Source organism: Cherax quadricarinatus, chromosome 97 (genome assembly GCF_038502225.1).
Source record: "Cherax quadricarinatus isolate ZL_2023a chromosome 97, ASM3850222v1, whole genome shotgun sequence".
NCBI classification, from domain to species: Eukaryota; Metazoa; Arthropoda; class Malacostraca; order Decapoda; family Parastacidae; genus Cherax; species Cherax quadricarinatus.
This window is the reverse complement of record NC_091388.1, coordinates 6,744,756-6,767,911: the sequence shown is the minus strand read 5'-3', so window position 1 is coordinate 6,767,911 and position 23,156 is coordinate 6,744,756. Positions and strand designations below refer to the sequence as shown.

Sequence of the window (23,156 nt, the reverse complement as noted above, 5' to 3'; positions counted from 1 at the left end):
TAGAGGTAGAAGAGGAAGAAGAAGAAGTAGAGGTAGAAGAGAAAGAAGAAGTAGAGGTAGAAGAGGAAGAAGAAGTAGAGGTAGAAGAGGAAGAAGAAGAAGTAGAGGTAGAAGAGGAAGAAGAAGAAGTAGAGGTAGAAGAGAAAGAAGAAGTAGAGGTAGAAGAGGAAGAAGAAGAGGTAGAAGAGGAAGAAGAAGTAGAGGTAGAAGAGGAAGAAGAAGAAGTAGAGGTAGAAGAGGAAGAAGAAGAGGTAGAAGAAGTAGAGGTAGAAGAGGAAGAAGAAGTAGAGGTAGAAGAGGAAGAAGAAGAAGTAGAGGTAGAAGAGGAAGAAGAAGAAGTAGAGGTAGAAGAGAAAGAAGAAGTAGAGGTAGAAGAGGAAGAAGAAGTAGAGGTAGAAGAGGAAGAAGAAGAAGTAGAGGTAGAAGAGAAAGAAGAAGTAGAGGTAGAAGAGGAAGAAGAAGAGGTAGAAGAGGAAGAAGAAGTAGAGGTAGAAGAGGAAGAAGAAGAAGTAGAGGTAGAAGAGGAAGAAGAAGAAGTAGAGGTAGAAGAGAAAGAAGAAGTAGAGGTAGAAGAGGAAGAAGAAGTAGAGGTAGAAGAGGAAGAAGAAGAAGTAGAGGTAGAAGAGGAAGAAGAAGAAGTAGAGGTAGAAGAGAAAGAAGTAGAGGTAGAAGAGGAAGAAGAAGTAGAGGTAGAAGAGGAAGAAGTAGAGGTAGAAGAGGAAGAAGAAGTAGAGGAAGAAGTAGAGGTAGAAGAAGAGGAAGAAGAATAAGAAGAAAATAATTGGAATAACCCTCAAGGTAGGTTCCTTGATGCTTGTGTGGAGCTCTTGATCCAAGGAATTGGCCTTATCCTCCCCCGCCTTGGATCAAATCTGAACACTTCCCATTACCCAGGTGCCAATGACTCCCACGGGTTTAGCTCTTCCCCTAATATAAATAAACAAACCACATGTATATGATAATTATCATACATCACACAACATAAATTTCAAGGTCACCCATATGTAATTTTTTAAATAATTCAATTTTTAAACATATTCTGTGTATAATTTTAATTCCTAAAATATCCATTAATTTGTGTATATATTCTGTTATAAATATACACACCAGGGAAGTGTATATTACAGGGTTTATATATATATACACTGAGTTTAATTTCTGGACACTAATGGCAAGACTTTGTTTATATGTATAAATAAGTGAGGAAACTTCTGGGTGTATATACAGTGTATATATACATATAAATACACCGGTGTGTGTATAATATACATTGTATAAGGTCGAGGAAGACTCGTCTAGCCTCTCCATACAGTACTGTATATTATACAATATTGTGTATTATACAATACAGGACACAAAAATCATACAATGAATCACGTAATATTTTTTTTCCAGCACTGAATTGTAGGTGAGTGAGATTTGTATATAAAAATCTGCATTTGTATTGAAAAAAGATTTATTTTATATGTCAGTGGAAATATCTTTTAAGATTTTCATTATTGTTGCTTAGCCCCCTTTTTTGTGCGGGTTTAGCGCTTCCCCACGAATATTCCTACATATTTGGGCCTTAATTGACCCCATTGGGTGAATAATTACCATATATTGGGTATTACTTTTATAAGTCTCTGGGACCCCACTAATAAGTCACATTATATATTTAAGTACAAATACATATAAACAATAATAAACTTCTCTCTTCTAATTACAGGTTATCTGTGTATTGTTCCAGTCGCAGTATTATGTCTTTTTGTTCTATGCGCTTCACACACACGGAGGACCCGGGTTCGATTCCCGGCAGGGTGGAAACATTTCGACACGTTTCCTTACACCTGTTGTCCTGTAAAGTAAAACGGCACAAGTGCAACTAATGTGACATTTTATTGTGGCAACGTTTCGCTCTCCAGGAGCTTTATCAAGCCATGGCTTGATAAAGCTCCTGGAGAGCGAAACGTTGCCACAATAAAATGTTACATTATTGCACTTGTGTCCTTTTACTTTACATATTGTCGGTAATTCTACCAACTTTATTACACCTGTTGTCCTGTTCACCTAGCAGCAAATAGGTACCTGGGTGTTAGTGGACTGGTGTGGGTGGCATCCTGGGTGTTAGTGGACTGGTGTGGGTGGCATCCTGGGTGTTAGTGGACTGGTGTGGGTGGCATCCTGGGTGTTAGTGGACTGGTGTGGGTGGCATCCTGGGTGTTAGTGGACTGGTGTGGGTGGCATCCTGGGTGTTAGTGGACTGGTGTGGGTGGCATCCTGGGTGTTAGTGGACTGGTGTGGGTGGCATCCTGGGTGTTAGTGGACTGGTGTGGGTGGCATCCTGGGTGTTAGTGGACTGGTGTGGGTGGCATCCTGGGTGTTAGTGGACTGGTGTGGGTGGCATCCTGGGTGTTAGTGGACTGGTGTGGGTGGCATCCTGGGTGTTAGTGGACTGGTGTGGGTGGCATCCTGGGTGTTAGTGGACTGGTGTGGGTGGCATCCTGGGTGTTAGTGGACTGGTGTGGGTGGCATCCTGGGTGTTAGTGGACTGGTGTGGGTGGCATCCTGGGTGTTAGTGGACTGGTGTGGGTGGCATCCTGGGTGTTAGTGGACTGGTGTGGGTGGCATCCTGGGTGTTAGTCGACTGGTGTGGGTGGCATCCTGGGTGTTAGTCGACTGGTGTGGGTGGCATCCTGGGGGACAAGATTAAGGACCCTAATGGAAATAAGTTAGACAGTCCTCGATGATGCACTGACTTTCTTGGGTTATCCTGGGTGGCTAACCCTCCGGGGTTAAAAATCCGAATCTTATCTTATCATACCTGGAGTTTACCTGGAGAGAGTTCCGGGGGTCAATGCCCCCGCGGCCCGGTCTGTGACCAGGCCTCCTGGTGGATCAGAGCCTGATCAGCCAGGCTGTTACTGCTGGCTGCATGCAAACCAACGTACGAGCCACAGCCCAGCTGGTCAGGAACCGACTTTAGGTGCTTGTCCAGTGCCAGCTTGAAGACTGCCAGGGGTCTGTTGGTAATCCCCCTTATGTATGCTGGGAGGCAGTTGAACAGTCTCAGGCCCCTGACACTTATTGTATGGTCTCTTAACGTGCTAGTGACACCCCTGCTTTTCATTGGGGGGATGTTGCAACAGGAGAAAATAATCACAAGCCAGTGTTTAGGATTAATGCTATTATGGAACTGATCAGTTAAATCCTTATACTGGAGGAACATCTGAACTGTTGTATTTGTGTGCCTCTGGGAAGACAGTGATAGTGTGAATGATGGTGAAAGTGTTTCTTTTTTGGGTCACCCTACCTCAGTGAGAGACGGCCAGTGCGTTAAAAAAAAAATCACCAGAGGAAAGATGAAATCAAATTAAGCAAATCAAAGTTTATTCTTTATAAGGATTACAATGCAGGGTTTACAGATTTTGGTTATTCTGTGGTTTATATGTAATAAAATACTAATTACAGAGGGGGCCACTAGAACACCTAGCATGGCTAGGCATTTCGGGCAAACTTAGATTAATTCTTAACCCTAAATTATTACAAATTGTAAGTTCACTAAATACTAAGTGACTTGATTTGATTTGATTTGACATTATATATTTATTTAAGTACAAATACACATAAGGACAGTTATACAAATTTATATATACATGTACATATATATGCAATAAGATCACAGTAAACAGGTGATTTTAAAATATGCAAAACAACCACTGTGAAAGAGCAGTGAAATTCCAAGCGCTTTCGTGACTACTCACATTGTCAAGGAACTATGATAGTTCCTTGACAATGTGAGTAGTCACGAAAGTGCTTGGAATTTCACTACTCTTTCACAGTGGTTGTTTTGCATGTATATATATATGTGTAAATTACCCACCTGGATAACTCAAAAAAAGATCAGATGAAGTGACTTATTTCCATTGGGGTCCTTTTTTTGACTGTTGAGTTGTTTGGTTAATTTTTAAAATATATTTTTTGTGTCCATAACATCTATGTAGCCTCAAGACCATTGTCAAAATTTTTTATGTACTCAAAGCCAGAATAAAAGCTTATTGAAATGTCTCTTTGTAAGTCACACTGGATTGAGTGCTGTATTGAGGTTAAGTGTTTTTTACGAGCCATAATCTTTTCTACAATACTATATGACCCTTGTGGGTTTAGCACTTAGTTTTGATGGTAATAGTAATAATTTCCAACAATAGAAGTAAGCCATGCTGCTTGGTTTTCTTGGGTTATCCTGGGTTAATGCTCCTGGCTTAGCGATCCACAGAATGTCACATTTATCCCATATAAATTTTAATTTCATTGACATCCTTTCTTGGCTGTATATTTAGATACAGTTTTTTTTTTTTTTATTCGCCGGTATTCTCCCGGCCCTGGTCTTTTTCCAAGTAGTGGTGACCCGGCCTTGGCTCCCTATCTGGGAAGTATCTTGAGACCTAAGTCTGCCATGGGAGGAGGTACAAATACTCCCCTCATCTTTGGGACCAAGTGTCCCCAGGCCTAGCCACAGTCCCCGCCCTCACGGGGCTCGTAGGGAGAAGCTAGGCCTCTGGTCTGCCATCTGCCCCACCTCAAAAGGGCTCTTGGGGATGGCAGTCTTATGAGCTGTAGGTGGTAGCAAGCTCTGGCTTTACTTAGATACAGTGTAAGTTTATTTAGGTATACGTACACATAAGTACATTTATCACACATATCGTATCCTAGGTAATTTACACGTATATATGACGCATTGACTTTCTTGGGTTATCCTGCGTGGCTAACCCTCCGGGGTTAAAAATCCGAAGAAAATATTATCTCGTATCTGTTGAAATGTCCCGGCGTGATAGTAGCTTTCTTTGTACTTAAATCAAAATTGTAATTTCACATCGTAACTTTTGCAAAGAAATAAAAATCTCTTCTTTTATCTTGTGTATGATATATTTGTACCTGTAGCTAAATAAACTTATTTAACATATATGTAAATTACCTATAATAACCCAAAAAAGTCAAAGTGATGTATATTTCCATTGAGGTTCTTGTAATATCTTATTATTTAAAGCCTAAATGCAAGATACAGTAGAAATCAGCCATTATTATAATTATTATCAGTCATTATTATAAAAATCAAAACAACTAAGTAACTCATCAGTATTACACAATATAAATTTCATTTATTTTCAGAGTTGAATAATTTTACATATAGTTGTGAAATGATATACAGTACTAAAGCCAAGTAACTTCTTATGATGACTTAACCTAACAGTTTTTGAAAATATTTTGATTCCATTGGAGCCTTAGGATGAGTTACCATAACATGCCATTTTTTCTATGTATTTTATTATATTTCAAAAGAATTGAGATGAAAAAATTATATGCAGTAGAGCCCCCTTATCCATGGTCTTGGCTGTCCACGGTTTACTGTGGCCCAAAAATATCACTTAATTTTGCATAATAATGGCCCCAAAGTGCAAAAGTAGAAGTGCTTCCCATCTGTGAAAAAGTGACAATTCTCCACTTATTGTGCATAATTTATCAGTTAAAGCTTTATAATGGGTATGTATAGGACTTATATATAGGGTTTACTACTATCCACAGTTTTGGTATCCACAGCAGGTTCTTGGAAGGTATCCCTGTGGATACAGGGGTCCTACTGTAATTTTATTGCACTGAATGTAATGTACAGTGTTAAGAACAGTTTGCTGTACTTAACATTTTATGCTATGCTGTATACTGGATAAAATAAATGAAGTATTTCAATTTGAATTTGAATTTTGATGAGGTACACAACGTTGAAAAATTGTTGTGATGTCCAAGGTTAAGTCATCATAAATTTGGTATGGGACTGTTGATTCAAGGAATTGAAGTTATCCTCCCCTTTCTTGGATCAACTCTGAATGCTTACCATTACCCAGGTGCTAATGGCTCCTATGGGTTTAGCTCTCCCCCTAATTTAAATTAATAATTGATATCTGTGTACGATAGTTATCATGTATGTACACGTATGGAATTATTTAAATAATTGAATTTTTAAGCATATTCTTGATTTCGATTGTAGCCAAAAGGACCCTGGTTGAAGCCTAAGAAATTCAAATTCAAATTCAAAGTTTATTCTCTATAAGGATTACAATGCTGAGTTTACAGAATTTGGTTATTGTGTGGTTTACATGTAGTAAAATAATAATTACAGAGTGTACCACTAGAACACCTAGCATGGCTAGGCATTTCGGGCAGACTTATATTAAATCTTAAGTTTAAAATATTACAAAATTATGAGGTAAGTTGGTATTATGGCTAAGTGACTAAATACTAGTTGTGAGTTTAGCAATGTGAATGCTTTTGTTTTGGCACTATACATAGTTTCAGTATTGGAGTATCACAGGCCAACTTATGACTAGTTAAGATTCATTATTTTGAGATTGAGATTGATATTTCTGTTTATGGTCAAATGGGTGAGTGAGTGTAAGTGTGAACCACCAGGTGGTATTCGTATTATTAGTTGACAGGGTGTATCAGGGAGATAAGATGTTTTCTGATGGTAGTTTTGAAGGTGATGAATGTGTCTGCAGTTTTGGAATTTTCAGGTAGGGTGTTCCAGATTTTAGGGCCTTTGACATACATTGAATTTTTGTAAAGGTTTAGTCGGACACGGGGAATGTCATAGAGATGTTTGTGTCTGGTGTTGTGCCTGTGGGTTCTGTTACAACTATCAAGAAAGCGTTTTAGGTCAAGGTTAATATTGGAATTTAAGGTCTGTAGATGTAGATTGCACAGTAGTAAGTGTGGATGTACTGAACAGGGAGTAAGTTTAGATCTATGAAGAGTGGGGGGGTGTGTTGCCAGGGATGGGATTTAGTGATTATTCTTACTGCGGCTTTTTGTTGGGTTATTATTGGCTTTAGGTGTGTTGCTGCAGTTGAACCCCAAGCACAGATAGCATAGGTGAGGTATGGATATATAAGTGAATGGTATAGTGTGAGAAGGGCAGTTTGCGGCAAGTAGTATCGTATCTTGGAGAGGATCCCAACCGTTTTGGATACTTTTTTGGTTATGTGTTGGATATGGGTGCTGAAGTTCAGGTTGTTGTCGAGGTATAGGCCTAGGAATTTGCCCTCATTATGCCTGGCAATTAGAGTGTTGTCGATCTTAATGTTAATTTGCACATCTCCTGCTCTGCTACCAAACATAATGTAGTAAGTTTTGTCAACGTTAAGCGTAAGTTTATTGGCTGTCATCCAAGTCGATATTTTGATCAGCTCCTCATTAACAATGGTGTTGAGGGTGGCAAGATTAGGGTGAGAGATGACATAAGTCGTGTCGTCAACAAAGAGAATGGGGTTCAGGTGTCAAGATACGTTTGGAAGATCATTGATGTATATGAGGAAGAGCAGGGGACCAAGGACACTTCCCTGCGGAACTCCAGTATCAAGTGGCTGTGTTGTTGATGCTGTGTCTTTAATGGTGACATACTGATACCTATTAGTAAGGTAAGATTTGAAATATGCAAGTGCATGGCCTCTTATACCATAATGGTCAAGTTTGTGGAGTAGGATGCTGTGGTCTACTGTGTCAAAAGCTTTTCTTAGGTCAATAAAAATTCCTAGTGGATATTTCTTATTTTCCAATGCTGTGTAAAGCAGATCTAGCATTTTTATGATTGCATCGTTAGTGCTTTTATTTTTCCTGAATCCAAATTGGCAGGGGCTGAGTATGTTTTGTGACGTTATAAATGAATACAGTCTCCTGTGCACGAGTTTCTCAAAGATTTTGGATAGCAATGGTAAGTTTGATATTGGCCTATAGTTGCTTAAGTCTGTAGGGTCAACACCTTTATGTATTGGTGTAACCCTTGTCATCTTGAGTAATTTCAGGAAGGTGCTAGTTTCTAGTGACTTGTTAAAAAATAATGAGATAATATGCGAGAGGACATGGGCCACTCTCTTGTACAATAATGGTGGGACATGAGACAGATTCCCCGAGTTATTTTTAAGTGACTTTATAATCTCGGTGACTTCCGTGGGCTCAGTTGGAGCAAGATAGAAGGAATTTGGGAAATTCCCATCTAGGTAGTCCCCGGCATGGGCATTGGTACGTGGGATTTTATTGGCGAGATTAGAACCTATGGTTGAGAAGAAGTCGTTTATCTTGTTAGCTGTGTCAGTGGGTTGCAGTGGTGTTTCATTAGGTTTAGTTAGGACAATGTTCTTGGTTTTTTTCAGTTTGTGGGTCCCTAGAATCTGAGAGAGTGTTTTCCAGGTCTTTTTTATATCTCCTCTTGTGTCAGTGAATCTACTGGAGTAGTATAGTTGTTTGGCTTTCTTTATTACTTTGGTGAGGACTGATGAATAGTGTTTAAGAATATCTTTGTGTATTAAGCCCTGTCTATATTGCTTTTCATATTGGTGTTTCTTATCAATGGATTTCAGAATGGTGCTGGTTAGCCATGGACAACCAAGCCGTTTGTTTGTGATCTGTTTCGTTTTTATAGGACAATGTTTGTTGTATACTCTAAGTAGTTTGTTAAGAAAAATGTCTGTCCAGTCATCAATACCATTGGCCTTGGAGAATTCTGTAGGCCAGTCAACAGTCTCTAGGTCAGCTGTGAACTTCCTTATTGAGGCCTCATCATGGAGTCTAAATGAGACTTTGTTGTATTCAAGTGGTGGTTTACTAATGTTTGTCAAGAGGAAGGTAGGGTAGTGGTCTGTAGTGCTATCTGTGATTATCCCTGATTTAAGGGGGGCTAGTATATTGGTCCATATGTGGTCTATTATAGTTGCACTTGTTTCAGTGAGCCTGGTTGGTTTAGTTATTGTTGGTATGAGAAGTGTGTTGTTCATATTGTTGATGAAATCAGTTACAGGCTGATCATCTAGTAGGCCAAGGTTGATGTTGAAGTCTCCAGCTAAGAGAAGGTGGTGCTTATTCATTTGTCTGTTTGTTATTAGTGCCTTTAATTTCTCTCTGAAGTTTGGGATGTTTGTGTGGGGTATCCGGTAAATGGCACCGATTGTTAAAGGCGTCTTATGGTTTTTTACAGTAAAATTAGCAAAAATGTATTCTCCATATTCATCACTAAAGCAATTGGTGCTAATACAAGATAATTGGTTAGAGTAATAGATTGCAATACCACCCCCAACTTGGTATGGTCTGCAGTTGTGGATTGCTGTGTATCCTGGTAGAGGGTAGATATCTATTGTGTCCTGTTTAAGCCAGGTCTCAGTAAGAATAATGCAGGAGAAGGGTGTCTTTAGTGATTCAAGGAGTGCCAGGAGGTCATCATAGTGTTTGCTTAAGGACCTGATGTTGTAGTTAAGTACTGATAGACTTTTATCATTGTTTGGGATAGTGCTGGCTTGTGATGCTGTGTAGTAAAGGCAGTTACTTTCCAATAGGTTTTGATTGTGTGTCAGATTATGTAGGTTTAGATCTGGGTCAACGTGATCAATCATCTTCTAGGTTTAAATTATGGTTAGATATATGGACAAGTCTCCTTACACCTGCCTAAAGAACAAAAAGGCACAGTGCCATGACTGGAACAGTACACAAATACCCGGGCACATAGGAGAGAGGAGCTTACAATGACATTTCGGTTCAAATTGGACTATTTACTAAGTCACACTTTGTGACTTTGTAAACGGTCCGAGTCTGAAATGTCATTATAAGCTCCTCTCTCCTATATGCAGGTTATTTGTGTAGTACACTTTTTTTGCCTGGTAATAAACAGGTGCCTAAGTGCACTACTCAGGTGTGTCAACCCCTAGATGTCTTTCCGGTGACTTCATACAGTAACTGACATTTTTTTGGGCATAGTTTTAGCTTGGGCATTTTTATATAGGCTCGTATTTAATTTCTGGAAGAAATCACAATAAAATGAGTGATTGCAAATACGAAAAAATTACCACAGTGAAAATAACTTCTATCATTAAGAGACCCCATTAAGGACCCCATTAAGGACCCCAATGGAAATAAGTCACTCTGACTTTTTTGGGTTATCCTAGGTTCTCTACACATATGCTGCTATGTATAATAATTCTATGTAACTGTATTTGTGTATACCTGAATAAACTTACTTACTTACTAGTTGAGGCATTTCATAGATCAGTTTGCTCTTTAACTCTTACACAACTTCCTTCCTTCTTAAATAACACCAGTTTGTTATATTGTAGTGCAGTGGTTAAGATAAGATTTGTTCAGATCTTTAACATGGAGGGTTAGCCACCTAGGATAACCCAAGAAAGTCAGTGTGTCATTAAGAACTGTCTGTCTTATTTCCAATGGGGACCTTCAAGCTTGTCCCCCAGGATGTGACCAATACTAGTTGACTAACACCCAGGTACTTACTGCTAGAGGAGCAGGGACAGCAGGTGTAAGGAAACATGCCCAACATTTCCACCCATTGAACCATGGACACTCAGGGTGTGAGGCTACAGTGTGAAACCTCACACAAGACAAGATGTGTGGGTAAATCTCCTTACACTTGATGCCTATGTTACATAACAGTGAATAAATACAGCCTCTCCTCACTTAGTGATGTACTCGTTGACGGACACCTTGGACTTACGATGGGCTCTCTGACCAGTATTCGTACCGAAATAATGTATATTAGAGCTGATTTCCTCTATTCTGTTTATTTCAATATACAGTACACTACTGTATAAACATTTAAAAATGTCCCGGAAATGTTATAAATGGTGCAAAGGTGACATTAAACCAATATCAATGATGGTTGACACAAACCCACTACCATTATAGTATGCTCCTCACTTAGCGACGAATTTGTTTACTGACGTGGTCTTAGGAACGGAACTCCATCGTTAAGTAAGGAGAGGCTATACTGTACTTGAGAGTTAGTTGAATGTTGTGACCTTCATCCAAGGGAAGGCTTAGAACAGGGACCCCAATGGAAATAACCCACACAGATTCCTTCCTGGGTTATCCTGGGTTACTATTTCTCTGGGGTTATCATTATGGATAGAATTCCTCTCCTCAACACCTCTACCTTCCCTCCCATGCAATCTTCTTTCACAATCCACACATAGGAGAATGAAACATGATAACATAATTAGTTTCATCCTTCTATGTGCAAGTTATTTGTGTATTGTTCCAGTCATGGTATTGTGCCTTTTTATTTTTTATAAGTTTTTTATTTTCACTTGCCATTCAGAGCTGAATGACCTTTAAGGAATTAGCACTTTCCATGTATTTAATAGTAGTTGAAACAAACACTGGGTAACTAACCCTCTGGGCTTCTCAATTTGGCTTATTTCTATTGGGGGTCTTTGGGTTCTCTTCTTCAAGATGTAACCCACAAAAGCTAGATAACATCCAAGTACATCTACATAACTACTTATTGCTAAGTGAAAAGGGACAACGGGTAGTACAGTGGACCCCCGGTTAACGATATTTTTTCACTCCAGAAGTATGTTCAGGTGCCAGTACTGACCGAATTTGTTCCCATAAGGAATATTGTGAAGTAGATTAGTCCATTTCAGACCCCCAAACATACACGTACAAACGCACTTACATAAATACACTTACATAATTGGTCGCATTTGGAGGTGATCGTTATGCGGGGGTCCACTGTATAAGGAAATGTGCCCAATATTTTCATCCACTTGAGGACTGAACCCAGAGGCCTATGTTGTGGGCCTAAGACCCAGCCCTAAACCACAAACTTCCACTTTGCCAGTATTTTTTTTTTTTTTTTTTTTTATTATCACACTGGCCGATTCCCACCAAGGCAGGGTGGCCCGAAAAAGAAAAACTTTCACCATCATTCACTCCATCACTTTGCCAGTAATTAAGTTTATTTAGGTATAGGTACACATAGTTACAATTATCATACAGTGTAAATTATCTAGGATAAACCAGACAGCCAGAGTAACTACATATAAGCAACCTGATATGCATGAAAATTTTAATGCCATTAATATATATTTCAGAAGCAGCAAAATGGATCCTAAATTATCAGAGGATGAAGCACAGCACGAAGAAAACTGTGCTGGTACATCAGGGGTCGTAGATGTTACATCTGAAATTCCACCATCATTGGCTGTAATAATGTCTATTATATATAATCATCAGCACAACATTCAAGAGATGGAAGGCAAACTTAAAGAGCTCTTGTAAGTAGATTTCATTAGCTCACTAAATACATAGAGATAGATTAGTGTATGTTATATAGATTTAATTTTGTATTCGCGACTCCCAAAATCATAACAACATGATTTCTGAGTGGTTAACACACTGCCTTGTGAATTTTAGGATTCGCTTACTGTGGGTTCAAATCTTACTCATTCAGTGATTTCTCTTGTATTGACCCATGAAATCTAATAACACAATTGCAAACAAACCACTGAATGGGTGAGGTTAGAACCCGTGGCGAGTGAGTCGTAAAACTCCAAGCCAGTGCATAAGCCACTGGCTTAAAGTTTACGACTTGCTTACCATGGGCTCTAACCTCACCCATTCTCTGGTTTGCTTTTTATTGTTTTTTGATATCTACTTTTGCAAGGCCTCTAGGAACTTAACCCCCACAAATATGTAGGATTGATTGAAATAGTAGTATACTTGATCACAGAATGTGAGAATTGGGTCACCCAAAGGGTAGGGATTCCCAGTTTTTTGTTGAGTATGTATTGAATAGCAGCTCTTGATGTCAGCATTTGGAGCCAACATGATTGAAAAATCCACTTGACCTTATCTTCGCCAATAATGATGGTATGGTACGAAATGTACAATATCAAAGACAATGCACTCGGATAGCTACTCCGTTGAAATTCCCTCCCATCACCAGGTGTTGTGTAAGGTTGATGGGCAACCTTACAGTAAAATGGTGTCTTTAATTTAGAAAAAGTGTGGGCATCTAGAAAAAGCCGAAAAACAAGCTACAAAATTAATCACAAATCTGAAAAATGAGTTGTGAAGATATAATGAAACATTGGACAGACAATCATTTTTTTTTGTAATACACTAGCCGTCTCCCACTGAGGCAGGGTGACCCAAAAAGGAAATACTTTCACCATCATTCACTCCATCACTGTCTTGCCAGAGGCATGCCAATACCACAAAGCAAACAAACTCTGTTTCTTTATGCAGCATACAAAATGTCATTTACAAGCACAAAAGAAAGCCACTAGCATGATGTGCATTCTAGGCAGACTAATCCTAGTGCTTACAGACTGCACAAGACTAGAAGTCCAAGTGAACATAAAATAACATATTCCGAGGAGTGGTGTGAGGTTATTGAGTAGGATTTTCTTTTTTTTCTTTTAAATACACAGTTTAAATGCCCTTTCAAACTGCAAATATCCCAACTCCTTCAGAGTGCAGGCAATGTGCTTATTACCTCCAGGACTCAAGTCTGCCTGACCAGTTTCCCTGAATCCCTTCACAAAATGCAATCTATAGGTGATCAAAGAAAACGAGAAAGCATCATAACCACATTCAAAATTATAAAAGAACATGAAAGAATTGACAAAGTAGACTAGCTAATGTCATCAGATAATACAAGAAGAGCTACTGGATGAACATTAGTAGTTCCTCACAAAGTAGCAGAGTAGAATATTTTCCAAGATAAGGTAATAATTGCTCCATACAATGGAACTTTACACAAATAACCTGCACATAGAAAAGAGGAGCTTATGACGACGTTTTGGTCCGACTTGGACCATTTACAAAGTCACACTCTGTGACTTTGTAAATGGTCCAATTCGGACTGAAACATCTTCGTAAGCTCCTCTCTTCTATTTGCGGGTTATTTGTGTATTATTCCAGTCATGGCATTGTGCCTTTTTTTGTTATTAATGGAACTTTAAAATATTTACAATAGGCTACATACTGAAAATAGTAAAAGATCCCTTTGCTTCATTCTCACAAAAAGTTGACTTTATAATACCTGAAGTATACCTGTAGAGGGTTTCAGGGGTAAACGCCCCTGTGGCGCGGTCTTTGACCAGGCCCCGCATTTAGAAAAAGATGTCAAAACATTACCACAGAAAAGATACCCAAATGTTGCACAAGTGTTTAATTTAACAGCTTGTTGGTTCTCGGAAACATTTATCTACATTCTTTTTTTTTTTTTTTTCATTAAACTGGCCATATCCCACAGAGGCAGGGTGACCTAAAAAGGAAAACGAAAGTTTCTCCTTTTAAATTTAGTAATGTATACAGGAGAAAGGGTTACTAGCCCCTTACTCCCTGAATCAATATTCATAAATTATTAATTGGTTTAGAAGTACAGTGGTACCTCGAGTTTTGGCCTTAATTCGTTCCCGAAGGTTGTTCGAGTGCCGTTACTGAACAAATTTGTTCCCATAAGGAATAATGTAAATTAGATTAGTCCATTTCAGACCCCCAAAAATACACTTACAAAAGCACTTACAAAAATATACTTACATAATTGTTCGATTTGGGAGCTGTTCGAAATTCGAGGTGCCACTATACCTTGATCATACCTGGAGTTTACCTGGAAAGAGTTCCGGGGGCCAACGCCCCCACGGCCCGGTCTGTGACCAGGCCTCATGGTGGATCAGAGCCTGATCAACCAGGCTGTTACTGCTGGCTGCACGCAGTCCAACATACGAGCCACAGCCCAGCTGGTCAGGTACTGACTTTAGGTGCTTGTCCAGTGCCAGCTTGAAGACTGCCAGGGCTCTGTTGGTAATCCCTCTTATGTATGCTGGGAGGCAGTTGAACAGTCTCGGGCCCCAGACACTTACTGTGTTGTCTCTTAACGTGCTAGTGACCCCTGTTTTTCATTGGGGGGATGTTGCATCGTCTGCCGAGTCTTTTGCTTTCATAGTGAGTATGACGATGATTGTATAATTGTATATTTTTATAATTTCGGTTGGTATAAATTTCATATAAAATACTATATTGTCATTGTGCATATACAGAACAAATGAAAGTGAGAAAATAGAAGAAAATCACAGTTAAACAAGACATTAATAACAGGAAATTATATTTCAGGCAGAATCAGGAGGTTTTAACTGAAGGACTGCGAGGTGAAAATGAAAGATTTAGAGAAGCAGTGGCAACCTTCAACTTACCAGCACTGGTCAGACATTGACTTTATTTAACATATTTCGTTCTTTGCATTGTGACAATAACATTTTTTATTCTTAGCATTGTGACAGTAACATTTTTTATGCTGTACATTGTAACAGTAACATTTGTCATGCTGTACATTGTAACAGTAACATTTCTCATGCTGTACATTGTAACAGTAACATTTGTCATGCTGTACATTGTAACAGTAACATTTCTCATGCTGTACATTGTAACAGTAACATTTCTCATGCTGTACATTGTAACAGTAACATTTCTCATGCTGTACATTGTCACAGTAACATTTCTCATGCTGTACGTTGTCACAGTAACATTTCTCATGCTGTACATTGTAACAGAAACATTTCTCATGCTGTACATTGTAACAGTAATATTTCTCATGCTGTACATTGTCACAGTAACATTTCTCATGCTGTACGTTGTCACAGTAACATTTCTCATGCTGTACATTGTAACAGTAACATTTCTCATGCTGTACGTTGTCACAGTAACATTTCTCATGCTGTACATTGTAACAGTAACATTTCTCATGCTGTACGTTGTCACAGTAACATTTCTCATGCTGTACATTGTAACAGTAACATTTCTCATGCTGTACGTTGTCACAGTAACATTTCTCATGCTGTACATTGTAACAGTAACATTTCTCATGCTGTACGTTGTCACAGTAACATTTCTCATGCTGTACATTGTAACAGTAACATTTCTCATGCTGTACGTTGTCACAGTAACATTTCTCATGCTGTACATTGTAACAGTAACATTTCTCATGCTGTACGTTGTCACAGTAACATTTCTCATGCTGTACATTGTAACAGTAACATTTCTCATGCTGTACGTTGTCACAGTATTGCAGACAATGAGAAGCTTACCAAGAAACAGACTGTTTAAATAAAAGTAACAACCTAAAACATTCCTGCACAACTTCTGTTGAGCATAGGGTGTAGGTGGTTGTGTGGGTGAGTGTAGTGGGTGTGGGTGAGTGTAGTGGGTGTAGGTGGTTGTGTGGGTGAGTGTAGTGGGTGTGGGTGGATGTGTGGGTGAGTGTAGTGGGTGTAGGTGGATGTGTGGGTGAGTGTAGTGGGTGTGGGTGGATGTGTGGGTGAGTGTAGTGGGTGTGGGTGAGTGTAGTGGGTGTAGGTGAGTGTAGTGGGTGTAGGTGGATGTGTGGGTGAGTGTAGTGGGTGTGGGTAGTTGTGTGGGTGAGTGTAGTGGGTGTGGGTGGATGTGTGGGTGAGTGTAGTGGGTGTGGGTAGTTGTGTGGGTGAGTGTAGTGGGTGTGGGTGGATGTGTGAGTGAGTGTAGTGGGTGTGGGTGCTTGTAGTGGGTGTAGGTGTATGTGTGTGTAGGGGGTGTGAGTTGAACCTGCCTAGCATCGGCCAGTAAGGCCCATGCTAGGGAGGCACAGCTTTACAGTGCTTCACTTTACAGCGTTTCACTAATACAGTGAGCTTCAATTATAGCTATTCTTTATTTATTCAGACTTCCTACAATAAATATGTTCACCACTTACTATAAGCTAAGGATGGAAATATTTTAAGGTAAGTAATGTGTGTACTGTATGTATATTTTTAAGGTCTAGCAATAGCGCTCACTTAATATTTTTTATTATTATTATCACACTGGCCGATTCCTACCAAGGCAGGGTGGCCCGAAAAAGAAAAACTTTCACCATCATTCACTCCATCACTGTCTTGCTCACTTAATATATGATAGTGTAATCACGTTGTCAGGCTTTTGAAAGTGAAAAAAGGCTGTGATTCACTTTAACCCGTAAACGGTCCAAGCAGATCTACGTTCACATGCGTAGCGCTCCAAAAGTAGATCTACGTTTTTTTTACATATTTTCAAATGTAACAAAAAAAAATGGTAGATCAAAGTTTTTTTACTCGTTTTCAAATGTAAAAAAAAAAAAAAGATTACTTTTTTTACATACTATCAAACGTTGAAAAAACGTATATATATGTTTTGACCGTTTACGGGTTAAAGTGATTTTCTCTTTACAGCAGAAGCCTGAAACCTAACCTACTGTATGACTGGGAACCTCCTGTATATTATTTTTCATCTGTGTTTATAGCTGCAGTTGATCATTATCTGATGCCCTCAAGAAAAGAAAAAAATGTCTTAAGTTTTAAACACACATTTTATTATGGCCCCTTTTTTTATAGCTCATTTCTTTTTATCATTATCTGTTTAGGTACTATATCTAGAAAGACTTTGTATAGAAAGGGGTTTAGTTATAGGTAATACATATTTTAAGAAAAAGAGGATAAATAAGTATACACGATATGATGTAGGGCGAAATGACAGTAGTTTGTTGGATTATGTATTGGTAGATAAAAGACTGTTGAGTAGACTTCAGGATGTACATGTTTATAGAGGGGCCACAGATATATCAGATCACTTTCTAGTTGTAGCTACACTGAGAGTAAAAGGTAGATGGGATACAAGGAGAATAGAAGCATCAGGGAAGAGAGAGGTGAAGGTTTATAAACTAAAAGAGGAGGCAGTTAGGGTAAGATATAAACAGCTATTGGAGGATAGATGGGCTAATGAGAGCATAGGCAATGGGGTCGAAGAGGTATGGGGTAGGTTTAAAAATGTAGTGTTAGAGTGTTCAGCAGAAGTTTGTGGTTACAGGAAAGTGGGTGCAGGAGGGAAGAGGAGCGATTGGTGGAATGATGATGTAAAGAGAGTAGTAAGGGAGAAAAAGTTAGCATATGAGAAGTTTTTACAAAGTAGAAGTGATGCAAGGAGGGAAGAGTATATGGAGAAAAAGAGAGAAGTTAAGAGAGTGGTGAAGCAATGTAAAAAGAGAGCGAATGAGAGAGTGGGTGAGATGTTATCAACAAATTTTGTTGAAAATAAGAAAAAGTTTTGGAGTGAGATTAACAAGTTAAGAAAGCCTAGAGAACAAATGGATTTGTCAGTTAAAAATAGGAGAGGAGAGTTATTAAATGGAGAGTTAGAGGTATTGGGAAGATGGAAGGAATATTTTGAGGAATTGTTAAATGTTGATGAAGATAGGGAAGCTGTGATTTCGTGTATAGGGCAAGGAGGAATAACATCTTGTAGGAGTGAGGAAGAGCCAGTTGTGAGTGTGGGGGAAGTTCGTGAGGCAGTAGGTAAAATGAAAGGGGGTAAGGCAGCCGGGATTGATGGGATAAAGATAGAAATGTTAAAAGCAGGTGGGGATATAGTTTTGGAGTGGTTGGTGCAATTATTTAATAAATGTATGGAAGAGGGTAAGGTACCTAGGGATTGGCAGAGAACATGCATAGTTCCTTTGTATAAAGGCAAAGGGGATAAAAGAGAGTGCAAAAATTATAGGGGGATAAGTCTGTTGAGTGTACCTGGTAAAGTGTATGGTAGAGTTATAATTGAAAGAATTAAGAGTAAGACGGAGAATAGGATAGCAGATGAACAAGGAGGCTTTAGGAAAGGTAGGGGGTGTGTGGACCAGGTGTTTACAGTGAAACATATAAGTGAACAGTATTTAGATAAGGCTAAAGAGGTCTTTGTGGCATTTATGGATTTGGAAAAGGCGTATGACAGGGTGGATAGGGGGGCAATGTGGCAGATGTTGCAAGTGTATGGTGTAGGAGGTAGGTTACTGAAAGCAGTGAAGAGTTTTTACGAGGATAGTGAGGCTCAAGTTAGAGTATGTAGGAAAGAGGGAAATTTTTTCCCAGTAAAAGTAGGCCTTAGACAAGGATGTGTGATGTCACCGTGGTTGTTTAATATATTTATAGATGGGGTTGTAAGAGAAGTAAATGCGAGGGTCTTGGCAAGAGGCGTGGAGTTAAAAGATAAAGAATCACACACAAAGTGGGAGTTGTCACAGCTGCTCTTTGCTGATGACACTGTGCTCTTGGGAGATTCTGAAGAGAAGTTGCAGAGATTGGTGGATGAATTTGGTAGGGTGTGCAAAAGAAGAAAATTAAAGGTGAATACAGGAAAGAGTAAGGTTATGAGGATAACAAAAAGATTAGGTGATGAAAGATTGAATATCAGATTGGAGGGAGAGAGTATGGAGGAGGTGAACGTATTCAGATATTTGGGAGTGGACGTGTCAGCGGATGGGTCTATGAAAGATGAGGTGAATCATAGAATTGATGAGGGAAAAAGAGTGAGTGGTGCACTTAGGAGTCTGTGGAGACAAAGAACTTTGTCCTTGGAGGCAAAGAGGGGAATGTATGAGAGTATAGTTTTACCAACGCTCTTATATGGGTGTGAAGCATGGGTGATGAATGTTGCAGCGAGGAGAAGGCTGGAGGCAGTGGAGATGTCATGTCTGAGGGCAATGTGTGGTGTGAATATAATGCAGAGAATTCGTAGTTTGGAAGTTAGGAGGAGGTGCGGGATTACCAAAACTGTTGTCCAGAGGGCTGAGGAAGGGTTGTTGAGGTGGTTCGGACATGTAGAGAGAATGGAGCGAAACAGAATGACTTCAAGAGTGTATCAGTCTGTAGTGGAAGGAAGGCGGGGTAGGGGTCGGCCTAGGAAGGGTTGGAGGGAGGGGGTAAAGGAGGTTTTGTGTGCGAGGGGCTTGGACTTCCAGCAGGCATGCGTGAGCGTGTTTGATAGGAGTGAATGGAGACAAATGGTTTTTAATACTTGACGTGCTGTTGGAGTGTGAGCAAAGTAACATTTATGAAGGGATTCAGGGAAACCGGCAGGCCGGACTTGAGTCCTGGAGATGGGAAGTACAGTGCCTGCACTCTGAAGGAGGGGTGTTAATGTTGCAGTTTAAAAACTGTAGTGTAAAGCACCCTTCTGGCAAGACAGTGATGGAGTGAATGATGGTGAAAGTTTTTCTTTTTCGGGCCACCCTGCCTTGGTGGGAATCGGCCGGTGTGATAATAAAAAAAAAAAAAAAAATATCTAGAAAGACCTCTGGTAATGGTAAATGCCACATAACAAGTGATTAACTGGATCACTTTTATAATGCCAGTGATTGTCAACATCTTGCAGTTGGGTTAGGAATTTTGATTGCAATCAGAATCACACAAGGTAGACTTCCTAACATGTCAATAATTGTTTGCATCTTGCAACTGGATTGAGAATTTTGAATGTGGTCATGGTTACACAAGGAAGACTTTCTGACATCATCAACTGGTATAACAAGAGACCATAACAATGATCTAAGAAAGAAGAGCTGCTAAAGAGATACTGGCAAACTTTTTTTCTGAAATAGAGGGGATAGACTACTGGAATGGTTTAAAAGAGGAGATATTGAGTGCTAAAATCATTGGAATCTTGAATTTTTTTCAAAGAGTAAGCTAAAATCCAAAGACAGGACTTCATGTGTATACACATTAATAACATCAAGGAGATAATTACACAGGTCATTCATTTCAGTTATTCATCTTTTCATCTTTTAGTCATTTTCCAGATACAGTGGTGCCTTGGGATACGAACTCAATTCATTCCAGAAGGCTGCTTGAGTGCCGATACCAAACAAATTTGTTCCCGTAAGGAATAATGTAAATTAGATTAATCCATTTGAGACCCCCAAAAATACACTTACAAAAGCACTTACATAAATCTTCTTCTTTCAACAAACCAGCCGTGTCCCACCAAGGCAGGGTGGCCCAAAAAGAAAAACAAAAGTTTCTCTTTTCAAATTTAGTAATTTATACAGGAGAAGGGGTTACTAGCCCCTTGCTCCCGGCATTTTAGTCGCTTCTTACAACACGCATGGCTTATGGAGGAAGAATTCTGTTCCACTTCCCCATGGAGACAAGAGGAAATAAACAAGAACAAGAACTAGAAAGAAAATAGAAGAAAACCCAGAGGGGTGTGTATATATATGCTTGTACATGTATGTGTAGTGTGACCTAAGTGTAAGTAGAAGTAGCAAGACGTACCTGAAATCTTGCATGTTTATGAGACAGAAAAAAGATGCCAGCAATCCTACCATCATGTAAAACAATTACAGGCTTTTGTTTTACAATCACTTGGCAGGACGGTAGTACCTCCCTGGGCGGTTGCTGTCTACCAACCTACCACCTAGGACTTACATAATTATTTTATTATTTTATTATCACACTGGCCGATTCCCACCAAGGCAGGGTGGCCCGAAAAAGAAAAACTTTCACCATCATTCACTCCATCACTGTCTTGCCAGAAGGGTGCTTTACACTACAGTTTTTAAACTGCAACATTAACACCCCTCCTTCAGAGTGCAGGCACTGTACTTCCCATCTCCAGGACTCAAGTCCGGCCTGCCGGTTTCCCTGAACCCCTTCATAAATGTTACTTTGGTTACACTCCAACAGCACGTCAAGTATTAAAAACCATCTGTCTCCATTCACTCCTATCAAACACGCTCACGCATGCCTGCTGGAAGTCCAAGCCCCTCGCACACAAAACCTCCTTTACTCCCTCCCTCCAACCTTTCCTAGGCCGACCCCTACCCCGCCTTCCTTCCACTACAGACTGATACACTCTTGAAGTCACTCTGTTTCGCTCCATTCTCTCTACATGTCCGAACCACGTCAACAACCCTTCCTCAGCCCTCTGGACAACAGTTTTGGTAATCCCGCACCTCCTCCTAACTTCCAAACTACGAATTCTCTGCATTATATTCAAACCACACATTGCCCTCAGACATGACATCTCCACTGCCTCCAGCCTTCTCCTCGCTGCAACATTCATCACCCATGCTTCACACCCATATAAGAGTGTTGGTAAAACTATACTCTCATACATTCCCCTCTTTGCCTCCAAGGACAAAGTTCTTTGTCTCCACAGACTCCTAAGTGCACCACTCACTCTTTTCCCCTCATCAATTCTATGATTCACCTCATCTTTCATAGACCCATCCGCTGACACGTCCACTCCCAAATATCTGAATACATTCACCTCCTCCATACTCTCCCCCTCCAATCTGATATCCAATCTTTCATCACCTAATCTTTTTGTTATCCTCATAACCTTACTCTTTCCTGTATTCACTTTTAATTTTCTTCTTTTGCACACCCTACCAAATTCATCCACCAACCTCTGCAACTTCTCTTCAGAATCTTACATAAATACACTTAAATAATTGTTTGAGTTTTGAGCTGTTTGTATCCCGAGGTACCACTGTATTTTGAAATGTATCTGAAAGCTTGGAGCTCCATCTTAAAGATTTAATAGGAAGAAAATATTTTCGTATGATTTTATCCACCTTTCTCAGAAATCTATTTTTTTTTTTTCCAGTTTGCTGAAGTATCCGTGTACACAAAGAAGCTAGCATACCTCAAGGAAGAAATGTGTAACATAACTGATCGCACCGCTCGTCTTAAGGTATGTCACTGTTCGACAGTGGCAGCACTAAGGGGGCTTAGGGCTTCAGCCCCCCAAAATTTTCTTAGCCCCAAAGCTTTCCAAAAAACATTAATAATAATAATAATTTCTATAACATGTACAATGTTTACAGACCTGGCTGACATCAGTGACATGACATCAGTGACATGACATCAGTGACATGACATCAGTGACATACTAAATAGAAAGCCCCTTGTTATGAAGAGCATTTTGGTTAAATTAGGTTAATTTTTTCCCCATAATAATAATAATAATAATAATAATAATAATTTTATTTTAGCGTGATACATGTTTGTACAAAGGAGTATGACATTTGGGTGCACATGCCAAAAATCCCTTTATATGCAGAGCATTTTGGGCACCCACATTAGTTGACTGACACCCAGGTACCTATTTACTGCTAGGTGAACAGGAACAGCTTCAAAACAAAGTCTCCTAGCCTCCCTTCCAACCAGCTAGCCACCCCTAAGTAAGTTTACTTTGGCACAGTACAGTTAACATACACAGTGTAAATTGATAAATTAGACACATGTGCAACTCTTGGGTATCTTTATTGAGGAAACGTTTTGCCGCACAGTGGCTTCATCAGTCCATACAAAGGAGAATCTTGAAGAACAGGAGGAGAATGAGGTAATCAGTCCCTCAACCTTGAGTCGATGTGATCAGTCCATCAATCTTGAATAGAATACGGCATACGTGCGGAGAAGGAGCTTATAAACCGTTGGTAGGAGAGGTGTAGCAGTCATAGGCGGTGTCACATTTGTTCAGTGTGGAAGTAGGTCGTGCCCAAGAATTAGGCAAGCGAA

The 23,156-nt window shown here is 39.6% G+C and overlaps 1 protein-coding gene across 2 annotated transcripts in view; it reads left to right on the top strand.

Moving 5' to 3' along the window:
* The first annotated feature begins 1,147 nt into the window (after window positions 1–1,147).
* The window catches only part of LOC128705002 (biogenesis of lysosome-related organelles complex 1 subunit 6), a 31,056-nt gene continuing 9,047 nt past the window's right edge, over window positions 1,148–23,156 (top strand). For both annotated transcript variants that reach the window (XR_011394754.1, XM_070105213.1), the window contains exons 1-4: window positions 1,148–1,408; window positions 11,910–12,092; window positions 14,938–15,025; window positions 22,243–22,329. Coding sequence is in view for 1 of the 2 variants with exons in the window: in XM_070105213.1 (XP_069961314.1) it covers window positions 11,920–12,092; window positions 14,938–15,025; window positions 22,243–22,329 (348 nt within the window). In the remaining variant the exon portion in view is untranslated. The remainder of the gene's footprint in view (window positions 1,409–11,909; window positions 12,093–14,937; window positions 15,026–22,242; window positions 22,330–23,156) is intronic.